The sequence below is a fragment of the Parasteatoda tepidariorum genome, chromosome 4 (genome assembly GCF_043381705.1).
Source record: "Parasteatoda tepidariorum isolate YZ-2023 chromosome 4, CAS_Ptep_4.0, whole genome shotgun sequence".
NCBI lineage: Eukaryota > Metazoa > Arthropoda > Arachnida > Araneae > Theridiidae > Parasteatoda > Parasteatoda tepidariorum.
Window position 1 is genome coordinate 51,234,546 of NC_092207.1, and position 17,504 is coordinate 51,252,049.

General features: G+C 27.3%; 2 protein-coding genes across 2 annotated transcripts; one reads left to right on the forward strand and one right to left on the reverse strand.

The window, feature by feature from the left end:
* Nucleotides 1–1,847: 1,847 nt before the first annotated feature.
* LOC107457008 (R3H domain-containing protein 4) lies at nt 1,848–11,625 on the reverse strand. The gene is made up of 7 exons (XM_043042159.2): nt 11,376–11,625; nt 8,858–9,006; nt 8,565–8,683; nt 7,253–7,367; nt 6,447–6,532; nt 4,943–5,084; nt 1,848–2,565 (listed from the first exon to the last, which is right to left on the reverse strand). Exons 1-7 carry the CDS (start codon nt 11,441–11,443, stop codon nt 2,450–2,452), a joined length of 795 nt encoding a protein of 264 aa, XP_042898093.1. The 5' UTR covers nt 11,444–11,625; the 3' UTR covers nt 1,848–2,449.
* Nucleotides 11,626–15,528: 3,903 nt separating this feature from the next.
* Nucleotides 15,529–16,430, forward strand: LOC107457001 (tRNA 2'-phosphotransferase). Its single transcript, XM_016075018.3, has one exon. It carries the CDS (start codon nt 15,655–15,657, stop codon nt 16,279–16,281), a length of 627 nt encoding a protein of 208 aa, XP_015930504.2. The 5' UTR covers nt 15,529–15,654; the 3' UTR covers nt 16,282–16,430.
* The last annotated feature ends 1,074 nt before the right edge of the window (nt 16,431–17,504 follow it).

A 17,504-nucleotide genomic window follows, 5' to 3' on the forward strand; every position in this document is an offset into this window, starting at 1 on the left:
TTTTTTCTCCTGTCTCATGATATTCAAAATGAGTTCTGTACTTTTAAATAATATTTGTATATGGTGAGAAAATTTTTGTATATATTTAAAATAAAGGTGGTTAGTTTTTTATTGTTAGTAAAACATAGTTAAATTTTAACTAATTTGGCTAATTGAAAAGCTTAAGTAACACGAATTTTTGGAAGTAAATTTTTTTATTTCATAAAATAGAATGCAACATTTAAATTATCAATATTCTTTTTTTCTTCTTAGTAACAGCTGGACTTTCTAATTTAAACTTTTCAGAAAATAAAATTTTTTAATAAATTGAAAAAAATTTTTTTTTAGATTTTACTTTTTCTAAAAGGAATTTTTAAAATTAAGCTAAATTTGTTAATTTTTAAATGTCGATAGGAAGCTATTTTGCTACCTTATTTGTCTGCCCATCTGCTGATATATCCAGGAAAAAAATAAAATGAAGGGTTCTGTTTACGTAAATGTGGATAACAATAAGGTTAGTGTGGAGTTGAGAGTTTTGGTTTTTAAAAATTAAAGCAGTTGGAACTCTAGTAAGAGTTAAGAATTGAAAATGGCATCTTTTCTTATCCGTCTTTAATGTGTTTTCTCCTAACTTCAGAATTTTCAGTTCATTTTTAATGATTTTCATGCGTTACTGTTATAGTTTTCTTCCTTATTATTATTTTTTGTCAGTGATTAAATTATGTTTTTGTTAAGTTGCCTTTTTTTTTCTTCAGAAAATTAGGTAATGCAAAAAGCTGATATTATTTTAGTTATTTATTTATTGATTTTCTCCAGCAGCTGCTGCCTATTAAAAAATATTTTAACTTCCAAAAAAGTAAAAAAATAATATTAATTTATTTTCAAGTGTCATAAATATCAGAGATCTTTGTAGTGACAAAACTTTTATCCCCACCTTATATAGTCGATTTAAATTTTTTAACAATTTTGAAATCACAAACAATTGATATGGCAAATTAAGGGATTGTTCACTAATGTGCAAAAGTGTTTCTTGCATCTGAACTATAGATAGATTTATTGTATCGGAATTTTCTGGGAATCACTTTTGAAAACATAAATTCCACAATCAAAAATTTTAAAATGGTGATTTAAGAAAACAGCTATTTTCAGCAAATGCATAAAATAAATCGTGTAGGCTGGAGATTCATTGAATAAAAAACATTAAATTTAAAAGCATTTGAACCCAATTATTAATTTAATAATCAGGACATTTTACAAAAGTGAGTTAAATTGTACCTTATATAAATCAGCTACATGAAAAATCTAAACTGTATCAATATAAAAAAAAACCAGAAACTTAAATTAACTCTATTAAAATTAACTTTTTATGTACTTGAAAATATTTTTTCTACTATTATTATTACTCCTTTCTGATTTCCTTTATTATAAATTTTCCCAAGTTGGAAATCCTCCATCTTTTTTTTATTATCTTTTATATAGAATCCAACAGTTATAGAATCCAACTAATGATAATAGAATCCAACAGTTTCAATCTCTATTAGAAACATGTTAAATTTGCTTACAGAATTTACAAGTTGTGTAAACATTTCTTTCACCCAAAAAAAAAAAAGTTTATAAAGTTATGCCTTATTGTGTAAAAAATATTTAAAAGTTAAAGTAATAATTGAACCAATCTTCAAACAGCACTTAGAATAAAATTTAATATGCTAAGACACATTTTGGGCCAGAAATTGTTGTACAGCAATAAATGAACTGTTCCAACGACATCCTCAATTATTATTTGAAACCTCAATACAGATGTTACATTGAATTAACTTATTTAAATGATTTTCAAATATGGTGTGTTCTATTATGTAATAATGAATACATTTTATTTTCTGTTTGAGAATTTATTGAAGCAAACACAATGCATGCCGCACTTGGGTATATTTATTTATGGCAGTTTTAAAGTAGAATAATTTCGTTGTTACTTGTAACAATTTTAAAGCATATCAAATAAAAGAAATGGTTATAAACATTCAATAAGACACATTGAATTTATGAATTCTAAAAAATTATTCTAACATAATATTCAAACACTTATGTTTTTCTACTATGCAAATGAGTTACAGCAAAACAGTGAGTGAATGGCATTTAAAAAGAGCATCTTAGAAGATTTGTATACGACATAATTTTAAACTTAACACATGTAATGCAGTATATGAAAGCATACAACTGGATTTAGAGAGGATTAAAAACTAACCTTTTGAGCCGTAACTTTTAAAGTGGTGGCTGTTACAAACAGTAAAAGCTTTGTGACAGACAAATTTAAAATGCACTGATCATTAATATTTAAAATAACATAAAATATACAATATATTACAACAAAAACATAATTTAAAAATTTATATAAATATATGTATGTACAAAATAGCAAATTGTGCTGGTTATGAAATAATGGACGAAGCTGAGGCAAGTGGAAAGTGAGAACTTAATTTCTGGGATTATGCCTCTTCTCAAGATAAGTTGACAATAAAATGGGTGGAAGGTAAAATTCCAGATGCTTGTTTCTCACTCTTGTCCAACGCTCCCCACTTCTGTTGTAACCTATCAATTAATGATGATTAAAATTATAATTATGTAAAAACTGAAGTTTCTAGGTCATAAGAGACCCTGCAAAGTTCACTTGAATTTCACCCCTATGTTTTTAGCTTACATGTGGTGCCTAAAATATTCTTCTAGTTAAAAAGTAATGAAATGGAAAAAATAAATCATGGCTTTTATAAAAAATCAGATAGTGCTTCCAATCAAGAAATACATTTTTGTGAAATAAAATGTACTTTAGATCTGAAACCATAATATTGTTCCAAAATCAAACATTTCACTAAAACATTACAGGGGTTTGAAAAAAAAATTTAAATAAAAAAAAAATGCCTTGAACTGAACAAAGAAATTATATACAAAATACTTTAAAATTTCAGATGAGGGATCATGATCAACAAAGGTAATTGGACCCTATTACTGTCATTAAAAGTATTGCTAATTTATCAATGTAAATGACATTGACAATGAAATGTATTAATAATTGTATTTATTAATGGCTTGGTTAATTATAAAGTTAATGGTATTTATTAATGCAGCAAGAGTATAAAGATTAAAAGAAATGATGAAAAACTCAAGTTTGAAAAACCCAATAAAACCTTGAAAAACTTACAGAATTTTTATTTTTAATATGGACTATTCATAATTTTATTTTGAATTGAAAACTGCCAAATTGAAAATAGCTCTGCATAAATTACATGTCATTAAAGCAGTTATTAACTTATTGAAATAAAGTTTACTAACCAATTTCATAATTGCCTGCTGTTCTACACAGCAATATTTTGCACTGGTAAGTATGAAGTGATTATTTTCCGCATTTTAAAATTCAGATTATTCTTTCGAAATTTTTAACTGGTTAGTTTGATTATTTTTTTATTAATCATGATAATCCTTGTAGTTTAGGGTTTCATTGGGGATTCAGGATATTCTTTGTTCAGTATTTTTTCAAAATAATATATTAAAATTTATTTTACACACTGCTACTTGCATTAAGGTTTAGTTTGATTATAATGGTATTATTTAATTTATTGATCAATTTCAATATTTTTGAATGAAAAATAGGTGGTTTTGAAAGCTAACAACAGCTGAATTATGAAATATGGCCAGCAATGAAATGTTCCCCCAAAGTTCAGAAGAATATTCATGTGTCCAAAAAGGCTTATGAAAGAGGATCTTCAACGTTAGGAAATTTTAGATTATGATAAACTTGCCAATAATAATTAAATAGTATATTTTTATTTCAAATATAAATTGTTACAGAAATTTTAATATTATTTATACACATTAAAAAAGAAGGCTTGAATCTTTTCCATCAAACAGAATATATGCCAAAACAAAATAATGAGTTGATCTTTAATGGAATGAATCATTTCAAGGATATGCATAGTTGTAACTTGTTCCGATTTATTTGAATATTTAGAGTGGTAGCAATTTTTGTGATTTTACATTTTATTACTGATTTAATAAATTTAATTTGGAATGAATTTGTATACAACTACAATCACACAATTTAAACATATATATGAATTGGGATGAGCAGTTTTTAAATGCGAGTAAAATGAAACAAATATAGTTTGCCTTTAATTATTATTTAGCTATCACTTAAAATATTCTGGGAGGCTAGGACTTCTGTGTTTGTAGCTATGGATATGGATAATGACTATAAAACACTATGCAAAGTGTGTTGAAAAAATTATTAGTGTGTGGTACATTAAATGCAGGCTTTCCATAAAGAGTTTTCATTGTACAAAATATTGATTTTAAAGAAAAATAAGTTTAATGCTGTAAAATGTTGTGTACGACGTGAAAATATTTTTAGTATCCAATGGCTAAAAAAGGAAGAATTGAAGGAATTGGGTGGCAAATGTTCATGAATGTTACATTAAGTGTTGCCTATCTTTTGCCAGGGTCTTCTGTCCTTTGTATGAAAATGGTGCAAAATGCATATGATATGTGAAAAGTTGCAGTTTCTTAGAAAAGAAAAATGTTTGATTTAACTTTTTAATATTTTTGAAGTTAATAAAACACTTTATAGTTTGGGATCACAAAAATATGCAAAGATTGAGAATTATGTATTCTTTTTAATTATTTTCATCTAATTTAGGTGGTAAAATCTTGTAAAATAGGTGATATAAATCAGAAAAGGTCAAAATAAAAGTCAAATCAATTTATAAATATTTTCACTATTTATCCATTTAAAAATGAAAATTCCTTTTAGCAAGCTTGTAAGTAAAGTTTGAATGTAAACTTTTGTTTCTAGCAAGCAAGTATGTGTTTTTCATTTTCCTTGAACAAAAAGTGTTCCAAAGAACATAATTAAAATTTATTCATACACCTTACACATAAAAAATAGCAAGTATTAAACTATATAAAACAAGCTTACTTAAAGATGACAAATCCATGTATTGACTCAAAGCATGAATCATAAGCCTCTCAAAGCTATTGGGAATCTGGCAATGATATATGGAATTTGGACGGTTCACAAAAAATGTCACCAACTCTCTCTCTAAATGCATTAATGTTCCCTACAACATTAACAATTATAAATTAAATTTCAAAAATTTTTTTTAAGTAATTTTGAATGAAAATAAATACTATTGTTTTTAATTTAAGACAAATAAAATTTCATAATTTTTAAGAGCAATATGGCATAAATAGAAATTGCTGTATACAGATTATATTGTATTAAAGTATGTTATTTTCCTTGTAATTTAAATTGTTTGATATGTATTTTATTTATGAAAATGGTTTCAAAGAAAGTACTTAGCATTTTTCTCACATAAATTTTCAATTGTGTGTGTTTTAATTTGCACAAAGTAATCCTAATATTACTTTAACTTGTTTAAAAAACATGCACATAAAGTATAACTAATGTATCGAATTAAAAATCAACTCTAAAGTCAAAATAATTCTTGTAACTAAGAAAATATGAAATAAGCTTCAGAAAATATGAAATAAACTTATTTAAAATTTTTGAACATTAAAAACATTTTTTTTTGTTCATAGAAGTTAAAATTATTTTAAATCTCTAATAATTGACTTTACTTATTAATTATCTTACATTTTTCATGATATTAAAGCAAATTAAAAAGTGAGTTTAATTAAAAAATTTAAATATGAAATTCATTAAATTTAAATTCAGTGATTTGTTTCAATTCCCCAAACTTTATGTGTATTCTATTTATTAAAAAAAATCTATACTAAAAAACTTAGCCCTAAGTAAAAATTTGAATTAAGCGTTAAATCTTTCTTTTTCATTAGGTTTTAGGTCTAATAAAGCGTTATTTTAAATTAAGTTGAAATTCATATACTATCTTAAGAATGTAGACACAAAATTTTATCATTTAACTTAATGCCTGACACGAAGCATTAAAGAGAATATTGTTGTGTAAGTAAAGTTTCTATCCAGTCTATGTATACAAACATCCGTTTAAAATATACATTAGATCTTAAACTTATTGCACTACAATAAGCAGGTTTCATTGTAAACTGACATTTATGATGAATTTTCTACCAGAATAATAGTCACGATTATACTTTTACACATTTAGCAAGAAAAATACTAGTATTTAAATTTTCAGTACTAGTGTTTTTTTCAACAAATATTCATAAAATAAATAGTAAAACTGTCTCAAGTGGATCAAAACCTGGTCATCACTGAGAGTTTAGTATTTTATTATATATCACTGTAATCACACTCCCAAATAAGTTTAAATAATAATGGTGGACTAGTTGAGGAACGATCACAGATTCATATTTTGTTGATATAAGATGATTCAAAAACATCTTTACTTCATTAAATGATTCAAGGTATTACTTTTATAGCAAAGAATTTAAAGCCTAATTAAGAAACGAAAGTTTTTCCAGTCATCAAATGATATACTTACCATAGGCACATGCTTTTTTTTGAGCATCAATCTAAGATCTCCATCAATTTTTCGAAAGCAGATGGAAGCAGAATATGCAGGATGATCTATTGATATATAAATAATTAAGAAATCCCCTTAAATAATGGTTTATAAATGCAATTTTTATTGACAGTAGAAGGTCTATATAACGTAATTTAAGATACACTTCAATTCTCCATAAACTTTGAAGGTGTAAACAATGAAAATTGTAGTTAAGAAAGTTCTGTTACTGAGCAAGAACTGTTAAGTTCTTACATTATTTGTTGACAGGTAAAAATTTCAAAAGCTAAACAAATCAATTATAAATTTGCTTATCGGTTCTAATGCTTTAGAAAATTTCAATTTGTTTCTTTAAATAAGAAATACTAAAGAACATATTTTTGTGTTTTTCATTATTTGTATCAAAAAATTATTTTAAAAACATTTTAAGATTGATCTGCTCCAGACTAATGTTGTTAAAATGTAAGTTTAAAGATATGCAAAAAGATGTTAAAAAAANAAAAAAAAAAAAAAAATGCAAAATTCTATAAAATGCAACGTTTTGCCTTTTAAAGATTTTCAACTGCATAATGAATAAAAAAGTTTTCTAAGTGTTTTTTCAAAACTATAAGCATAACTTGTTAAAAAGAGTAATTCTTTCTGGGAAATAAATAAATAAAATAAAAAAAAAAACATTTTAGGAAAGTTATGATTTTTAGAAAGAATTAAACTTTGAGACTATATTGAAAACAATTTTATGCAGAGCACTCCAAAAATTAATTAAAATTAAATGCACATATTCTCACCACAACGACCATCATAATTTGTTGCACTCTCATTAGATTCTTCAACTTCTATAGTAACATTTTTTATAAACCACTTTTCATTATCCTGTGTGCAGTTAATAAATTCATTCCAAATCTAAAATTAAAACAGAAAAAATTGAAGCATAGTCATTTTAATGTAAAAAATATATATATAATTCTATAAGTAAATACAGAAAATTATAAAAAATCAAGTCATCATGAAATCTTATCTAAAGAAACTTTCCTGTTAAAGTAGATCAGGAAAAAGAGATTGAAGAAACATTTTAATTACTTCTCCAAAAAATACAATACCTTTTAATTATTTCATAAGAATAAAAAGAATAACAAGTGGTGTTTAAAAAAATATTGAAAATCATTTAATTAAAATAAAAATTGTATTGTTATAAGGTAAAAATAGACAGTAAAAACATTTCTATGGTAGAAAAATATTTTAAATAACAATATGTTTAATATACACTTATAATTTAAAACTATTAAAAATCTATATGATGTGTATAATATTTGAAAAGACCAAAAGTTTATTGGATTTAATGATACACATAAGAATTTTTGAAACGAAGTTAGCTTTTTCTTTCTAATTTACCAATCATGATTTATTTTATCTGTTATTAGAGTTGACCCATTTACAGAACAGAAACAGTTTGCTCAAAATCTCTTTACCCAATCTTAGATATACTACAGAAGTTTGTACACATTTTCATTACGCAGATAAAAGAATATTTTTTTTTTCTGTTAAATGTGTGGAATTTAAAGAGCTATTATGACTGTGTATTTTTATTTTGTCCCCTTCAAAAACTGGGCTTCTGTGAATTTAATACAAAAGGACGTGCTATTTGCAATAGTTTCATTAAAAAAAAAAAAACACTAAAAACTAAAGTTATTTAAGGGTTAGGGTCTTATTCTAAAAATGTTTTATGATTTTATTTCACAGCATTAAATTTAACACAAAACCATATTATATTGGCTATTGTTTCATTGTTAAGAAATACCAAAAACCTTAAGTTATTTTGCATGAAAATTTTAAAAATTCATAACAAAAAAAATCCTTGATTTATTTTGAAGTATTATTTATTATTAATTATAGGCTCATATGAATTTATGGAGGTTATAAGAGAAAATTACTAATGAAATGAAAAAATTGGTAACTTAAACTATAAATAAGTGAATTACTTTTAATTGTATCTTCTTTTGTCATGTAGTAATATTACCAAAGCACTGGTTGATAACTTTTTCAGTGATGCATCAATAAAAATACTTTACTGATTAAGTGTGAAAAAAAAAGTTCATTTACTTCAATGTCATCCTTCCTCATGAAAAATTCAGTGAAGACAGACATAGATGGCTTGATGAAATCGTGAATGGACAGTTCCTGAATTTCATCTGGATCAGCCAATGACAGCAAAAAAGTAGCTAGAAAGTAACAAATAAAAAAATATAACAACAATCTTTATAAAAGATAAATAATAAAATTCATTTAAATATCATCTGATATCAGCAAAAAAGCTAATAAGTTTTTTAAAAAATTTGAAAAAAAATTTAAGATTTCTCATTCACGCAAATGATAAAGATGGTAACTATAATTACAGTTTTCAACTCTTTTCTTTTTCTTGCCACTTTTGCCATTGGAAACAAGGATGCCTCCGACTGGATGAGGACGGGGAGCTCTATGCTTTATTTTCCGTGGTCTACGAATCTCGGGTTCTGAATGTTCTTGCTGTTCCTCATCACCAATGCTGGAAAAGGATACAAATATTTACTTATAATTTTTTGGTAAAATTTTTCAGTGCAAAGCATAAATAAGTTAAAAATAAGAGAAAAGTATACAAGAATTTACAAGCTTAAATGTTTCCAAATTATAAATTTCTGACTTAAAATACATGTTCAATTACCCAAGCTAAAGAATAAATCAGCTTTTTTGGTAAAGTTTAAGAAAGCTGCAGAATACAAAAGTTTCAAATTGATGCAAAGATCCTGGCACTGTTCAAACCTTATATAATTCTTCGGTACAAAATGAAAAAAAAAATCAATTTATAATGTACTTATTACTAATTTCATAGTTTGTTTATGATCCTCAAGAAATTCTTTATACCCCTAAAGTAACCTACAATAATGTCTTAGCCTTACAATGGCTCTCAGTTACACAAAGCTTTCTATTTTCTTTACTTTTTGCAATGTTCTAAAAAATAATTTAGAACACTACATTTTTGCAGTTAATAAATCAGATTGATATATAAATCAGAGGGGATGCAAGATCTCAATAAATTGGAAAATTCTAAAGAGCTCTCTACTATTATTTTGTATTAATAAAAAAATTTTCATGAACCATCAGCTATTTCAATTTAGCGATGTTAAAAACAAGATAAGAAATATTAATGGAGAAAAAAAAATTTAAACCGGGAGAAACAAATTCTCAATTTTTTTGTGAAATTTAAAAAACTACAATAATTGTGTATTTTACTTAAGCCCCATTCTCTCTTTCCTCTTCCCAAAACAGCTTTAAATTTTTCAAAACTAAAGTTTATAGGGTATTCCAACTGCAATCAGACTGGGCTGGTTCATGTGGTGAAAGTACCCATATAGATGCGAATGCTATAAATATGTCAAAAAGAAAAGAAAAAAAATACAAGCTTACTGAAATGAGTTGAAAAAAACAAAATCTTAAATATATACATATATATATTCTTTTGCACTGAACTAAAATTAACAAAAACTTTTATACATAACTATTCCACAACAAAAATCTTACCACACGGAGTCTATATATAAATGTATATATTATTATTTATTGTAAAAAAAATTTTCAGCATTTTGTTTTAAGTCTAAATCCAGTTATTTTTTGGGATGAAGGGGACGTCTATTTAAGTTTTTAAAAATTCATTTAAATTAAACCATGCAAACAAAATTATATCTGTTATCCTTTTTATAAGAAGCAGATTTAGAAAATTCAGATATAAGATTTAATCAGAAGCTTATTAGCTTCATTAAATTATTCATCAGTTCTTAAAATGAAAATATTTTAAATGTATATTATCTTCAAATTTAATATCAGTAGTGCTTTTTCTAGGTTATTGTAATTAGAATTAATTTTAAAAAAATATCTATAAAGGGTTCACTAATTTATTACTTTTTTCTAGTTTCTTGTGTGCTACACTTCTCAGTTAATGCTAATTTTTGGCTGAGGACCGAAAATTTCTATAAATACCAAAATATTTTGGGAGGCGACGGTACATTTTTATAAATTCCAAATTCAAAGCTTATATATTTTTTAAAAAAATTACATACATTAATTTAATACTAGAAATCCGTACATGTGCAAAACTAGTTGCCAAATACTGATTGGGGTCTTATTGATTATTGGAGGTGCTGATTATAATTATACTTCTTACTGATTATAAGTTTACTTTTTTTAAACAATCTCCATTTCTTTTGGTTTACCTACAGGTTTTGGAAGATTGATTATTAAAAAAACTGTGATTTATTCAAGAAATGTTCACTTATTTATAAATTTTCAAGATTTTGAACCAAATATGTAGAATAGATAACAGGATTTTAGCCTAAAGAAAATTTTGTTTTTCACTTTAATTTGCATAAGATCGCATTTACATATTTTTTACACAACACATTTCAGATGACTTTAATTTTTTAAAATAAGTTACAATTTTAAAGCATAAAATAAAAAATTCCAGGATTGAATTTCCAAAAAAAAAAAACTTTGTGTACTGGAATTTCATAAATTTTACGAACTTGTAACAAAAAACATTAAGAAAAGAAAAACAAATACAATTAACTCAACATTGTACTTCCATGAAATATTATTTAAAGTGGTGGTAAAAATAGAGAGTTATAAATTAAGAAACTGTGAACGAAACTATTATATTTAAATCATTCATATACTTTTTATTGTATTCTAAATAAACAAAATTTGCCTTATGAGATTTAAGATAAATCGACACATTTTCATTATATTACAAACAATATTCAAAACGCGAAACATTAGATAAAAAAATTAAAGGTGAAAGTTATTTCAAATGCATAATCTGAATAACAATTGAAATATCACTTATTAACTTGGCTATTAAAGATAAAAATAATAAATACTAACTTTTCCAATACATCTTCAATAGAATCAGAAAATGGATTACTGATGTGGGATTTTTTAATTACACCCATCGTCTTTAATTAGGTAAAATAAAGTTTTAAAACTTATTAGGAATTATAAAATTTTAAAACAAACTGATTACGATTTTTTAAAATCAATTGAAATGCAAGATAAATGTAGTAAGAAACATAAAAACGCTGTTTCGCAATCGCAACACCTGTGATATAATTTTTAGCGATATGTCATAAAATAGNCTCATGGCACACATTCGATCGCCACCAAGGGCGAATGAGAACCTTTATTGATGAAACATATTCACACTCAAACTCTCACCAATCAGGATTTCCCTTTCTCTGGATAGCGATCCGAAGGGCGCAAATTGCATACAGCGTAAACGGTTCTTTAGAAAAACCATCCACATTTTGAAGAAAGTGCCTACCTGATTGGCCTAATGAAACACATATCTAAGGAGCCATTCTCACTGGAGACAAATTTCACGCATGCAAGCGGGAATGTTTGATTTCCCTTAATTAAAAAAAACGTTAATTCGTAGTTAAGAGACGAAGCGGGGGTGCCATCCTCTCTGCAGAGTAAATGAACAACAACAACGCAAATGAACAACAACTACGTTGTTATTGTTGTTGTTCATTTACGTCACACTAGAGCTGCACAATGGGCTATTGGCGACTGTCTGGGAAACATCCCGGAGGATGATCCGAAGACATGCCATCACAATTTTGATCCTCTGAGGAAGGATATGGCACCCCTGCTTCGGTAGCCCGATGACCTGCTCGTGAAGTCGAGCACTTTACGGTAGAACAGTTTAACGAGGACCAATGCCGCACACCCTCGGTCCCTACGCAGACTGATCCAAGTAGTCACCCACCCGCACACTGACCGTAGCCAGTGATCAGGGCCGGATTAACCTATAGGCACACTAGGCACGTGCCTAGGGCCTACGAAATTCAGGGGCCTACGAAAAACTTGGGAGAAAAAAATTTTTTGACAAAAATAATTTAGCTTTAAAAACAACAAGTGTATTTTGCACAAAATTATGAAGATATATATAAAAATATAATATTTTTCGGTAATAAATTATTTTGCAGAATCTTATGATCTAACGATTCTTAATCTTATATAATCTTATGATTCAACGAAATCTTGTATTAGCTGTAGAATTCCAAAACTACGCAAAATGTCGTATTCAATAGGCATAAGTGCGAGCGATGCCAAACGATCATTGTTGAACGAAAATAATTTTTATCAATTTTAATCTGGAGAAAGATCTTTCTCCTTCTGCATTTGATCCACCAAGAATCGACAAATATATACTTAATGCAATGTGACCGTTAGGAAAAGTATTCACAAGATTATCTTTAACATTGTTATCGATCGAACTAATCATAATGGTATTATCGATATCAACTGCAATATCGGTAGTATGTCGGTATTGCAGATAAAGTTCGATAAACAAATTTGTAAATTAAAATCCATATTAATAAAAATGTAAAAAAAATATGCAAGAAAATTTGAGCATATATTTTGAAAAGAGGGGAAGAAGGGCCCAAAAACGGCTATGCCTAGGGCCCACGAAAGGTATAATCCGGCTCTGTGCCTAGGGCCTACGTAAGGTATAATCCGGCTCTGCCAGTGATGCTTGACTTCGGTGATCTGCTGGGAACCGTGTCCTAACGATCAGTCCACTGCGGGACACAACGTAGTTAAGATATGTAATGTCTATCAATATAAAATGTACATAAGAAATAATTATACAATTGTTCATTTTAATATTAGTAAAAATATGCGGGAATAATTTATTTTGCTTAGAAATAATTTTGGAAAAATTTGAATAAAGTTTCAAGTAACATTTTTTGATATGCCTCGTAATGTTTGGTAAAAAGAAAATATGTATTTCAAATTCAATAAACAATGAAGAGAAAAAAAATGTAGAAGTCATGCTGTTAGATACCAAAAGTATTTTTGAAAAATCTAAAGTCAGTAGGTGAAATGTTATTTTTTTAATCATCTGTTATTGAATGAAAAGAATGGTCGCTATAAACGTATGTATGTTTATCAAAAATTAATTTCAATCCTACCTATTTACCTTTACTGAACAGCAGTGATTACAGTGATTACATTTTCTAATTCAAATAACTTTATAAAATCGAGTATATCTTATTTGTAATCATTACTACTGCTAAGTAATAAGTGTAAGTAGTGTTATATGTTTTTAAATAAGTTTGGAAACTAATTTCTCTTTCTAAATTTTATAAAATTAGTTATTTAAATAAAATTAGGAATTGTTTATTTTAATAAAATTAGGAATTAACTTTTGACACGATTACTAAATAATTATTGTTTGTGAAACAATTTGAAGAACTTTTATTAAAAGTAAACAAAAGTAAATTACAGATACAGAAGTAAATTACAGATGGAGTTGCAATTTTGTATGATTCGGTTTAAATTTTATCCCTACAGAATATTGGACTTTTTAACACAAAAGTTTCTAACCATAATGTAAAATTCTGTTCATCGTCCAGAAATAAAACTAGTCGCATAACAAATCGTGAAGGTCGGGTGCAAAGCCAGAATCTGGGACTATTTAGCAATTTTTTTTTATTGATGATTGTATCTAGATCGAGCTATTTTTAGAATAAAAAGGGAGTAAAAATCCATCCAATTCATTAACTTTAACGATTCAGTTTTTAATATATTGAAAATTGAATCAATGAGAATCGACTTGAGTTACGTATAAAGTTATAGCTATGTTTTTTCGTCGTGTCTGTCACTTTAGCACAGTTTGTAAATTGTACCTTTATCATTGTTACCTTTTATTCAATAAATAGTTATATTTTATAAGATAAAAAAGTAAACTGGAAAACATTTATACGCAAAAAAAGAGTCGCGTTTTTATGTTATTATTTATACTTTGGAACATTTGCGCATTTCATTTTTTGTAGTATATTTTTTCCAACCGTCTGTGTTAGTGATTTATTGATTTAAGTCCCATGATATAGGAGTTTAAATAACTAATGTGCATCAAAAATGTTACTTTTAAGGTTTTCCTCACTTATTTAATTGCTAATATGTAATTTAAAAACTACACACAAAAAAACAAAACAAAAACATGTTAGCAAGAACAAAATAATTCTGCTAAATTTAAATCAAGGAATTCTACAAGAAGAATTTTTCAAGAGACATTTCCATCAATGGATATTTTTAAAAGTATTATAATGTAATAAATAAAATAATTTTAAAGAAATATTTGTTAAAGAATCATTTTACTTTAAAATGTAATGAATAGTAAAAGAAGAAGAAGAATCACATGGATTCAGATGCGCCTATATATTGAAAACAGATTCCTTTTCTACAATAAGCTAGATAGAAGTTGAAACTTGATTCCTTATGACGCTAGAATGTTAAAATCGTCCTAACCAATATGTCAAATGCGAAGGAAATACTACAGGACTTTATGAAAACCAAAAATTATTAAAAAATGCTAAAAAAAAAAGGCATAAATAGCCAAATCTAGTAAACATAAGCAATGATGAAGCGATAACGATTCCAAAGATGATATAATCAGCTATTAAGATGTATCTATTTAATTAAAAGCGGAGGCAGTAACGCTATGTCCACCTTTCATCATGTTTTAATTATTTTTTTAAAATGAGAATTCCCTTAAACTAGGAATTTTTATTTTTAATTTATTCGCGATCGCAACACTCGAAGAGAGTTATAAATTAAGANTGTCCAATGTTTCGTTCACCCTGACATCTGTTTGGTACAGTGATTGATCTTTCCATCTTTATGTCTTTGTTTGAGTATACGCAAGCAAAGGAGAGGATACAAACATCTATATTCATTGTCTACGAAGTACTTCGATTGGTTTAAATAAATTATCAAACTGAGCATGCGCGTTATTAAAATTCTGCCAAGCAAAAATGCTAAAAACGCCATTCTAGTAAACCTGACAAAACGATTAAGTGATAACGATGAAAACGATGATGTAATCGACCAATCAAATGCCTCTATTTATTAAAAAAGCNTGTGAAGTGTTGCCATAGGAAAAGAGTTCTGCTCTACGCCACCTGCAGACCATTTCGATCGCCAATACTTTTTTCTTGAAATAAATTTTTTTTTTTTGTCGAAATGCAACGTAAAGTGAAATGAAGCGAGCATCATTGTTTATAAACATTGACGTTGGTGTTCTCTACGTCTCATCGATTCCAAGCAGAAAATTAAATACTCATGGTTTTAATGAAATTTTAATTATCCTATAAGAATGATTCAATCGAAAAAACCTTCAAGTGATGTTCAGCTTTCGAAATCCTTGTCATGGCTTTTAAGACATGGTGCAACTAAAAATGGTTTAAATCTTGATGAAGGCGGTTATGTTGACATCCAAAATATCTTAAAACTCGAACAATTTAAAAGATATAATTTTGACGACATCGTAAGAGTTGTCAACAATAATGACAAAAAGCGTTTTACTTTACGCCATAAAGAAGGAGATGATAAATCTCTACAAATCCGAGCTAATCAAGGACATTCAATTCCGGTAAATGATGACAAATTATTAACGTTGCTAACGAAAGATACTATCCCATCCTGTGTATACCATGGAAGTTATCTTACGAAACTTGAGAAAATAAAAGAGAAGGGCTTAAGTAAAATGAATCGAAATCACATTCACTTCACTGGATGTTTACCTGATGAAGGACAAATAATAAGCGGAATGCGTGGTAGTTGTGATGTTATCATTGCAGTTGATGCAATAAAAGCAATAGAAGACGAGTTTAAATTTTATATATCAGATAATAACGTTATATTATGTAGTGGAAACGCTGAAGGACTCTTACCTCCCATGTATTTTAAGGATATAAGTGTTAGACTGAAAAATTCTCAATGATATTAAGAGACATTAATGAATACCTTTCCTTAATAATGTGAACACCTTATTTGGATGGGATTGTTTGGAACACAGAGTTTATTTAAAATATTTATTGATCACTTATTTATATTTTTTTGTTGATTCTAATAAATTTTATGTATCAGCCATTGATGTTATAACAAGTAGTTGAAGAAATATGCTTCTCGTGTATTTCAGAGAATAAGTGTATCAATGAAAAAGTTTATAATATCAGGATAACCTCAAATCAGGGTAATCGGGAAAAATGAAGAAAAGTCAGAATAATTTTAAAAAATATATTAGGAATTTATTTAAAATGTTCACTAACTCATCAAGGAAAGTGAATTAATTTGAGTTGGAAGTACATAAAAATCCACTGTTTTTTTTCTTCCTATTATGTATATATCTATACATTAATTATAATTTATGTATATATATATACGTAAAAGTTAAAAGAAAACAAGAAAAAAATATTTTTAAAGAGAAGAAGAAAAATCATTACTAAATAGATTGTTTTTAAAAATTTAATAAAATTTGGAAGAGAAAAATAAAAAAGCCCGGAAACAAAATAAGAATAAAATATAATCTCGCTGTCTGCTTACACAATTATATTCTCAAAAAAATGTTTTCTAATATTGTATTAATGTAGCCAAAGCAAAATATATCAATATTAAAGTTTGAAGTTATCATAAGAATTGAAATTATTTATATATATATGTTACTGGCAAAGTATGAAACGCCGGCATTGTATAGAATGACTAGGCATTGTATAGAATGCCTGANTTGTAGTTGTAATTTTGTAGTGGTAGATACGCTACAGTACTCCCCCACTAGAATTATATCTGTGATAGAATTCGATGAACGAATACCACTAGTTGATTCATTGCTGTTTTGTGAGAAGCCGGGAGAGCTGTATTAAGATCACCGTATATTTTGAGTGCTGAATGTGAGAGGTGTATTAACTTCACGGTCGTTATCGCTCCTCTGTTGCCGTTAGCAGTCGAGTAATCACAAGTATGAAAGCCGACGTTGTGCGTGATCGAGACGAGACTGAGTAGCAACAGTGCGAGGAGGTGGATAATGTCGCAGTCACAAGTAGCAAGTCAACTGTTCAATGTGGATCATCCATCGAAGTAGGCATTACTGTCGATGTGGGCGTATTCATATCGAAGTGGGCGTTACTTCCAAGGTAGGCGTGTTCACATCACGTCAGGGTCACCAAT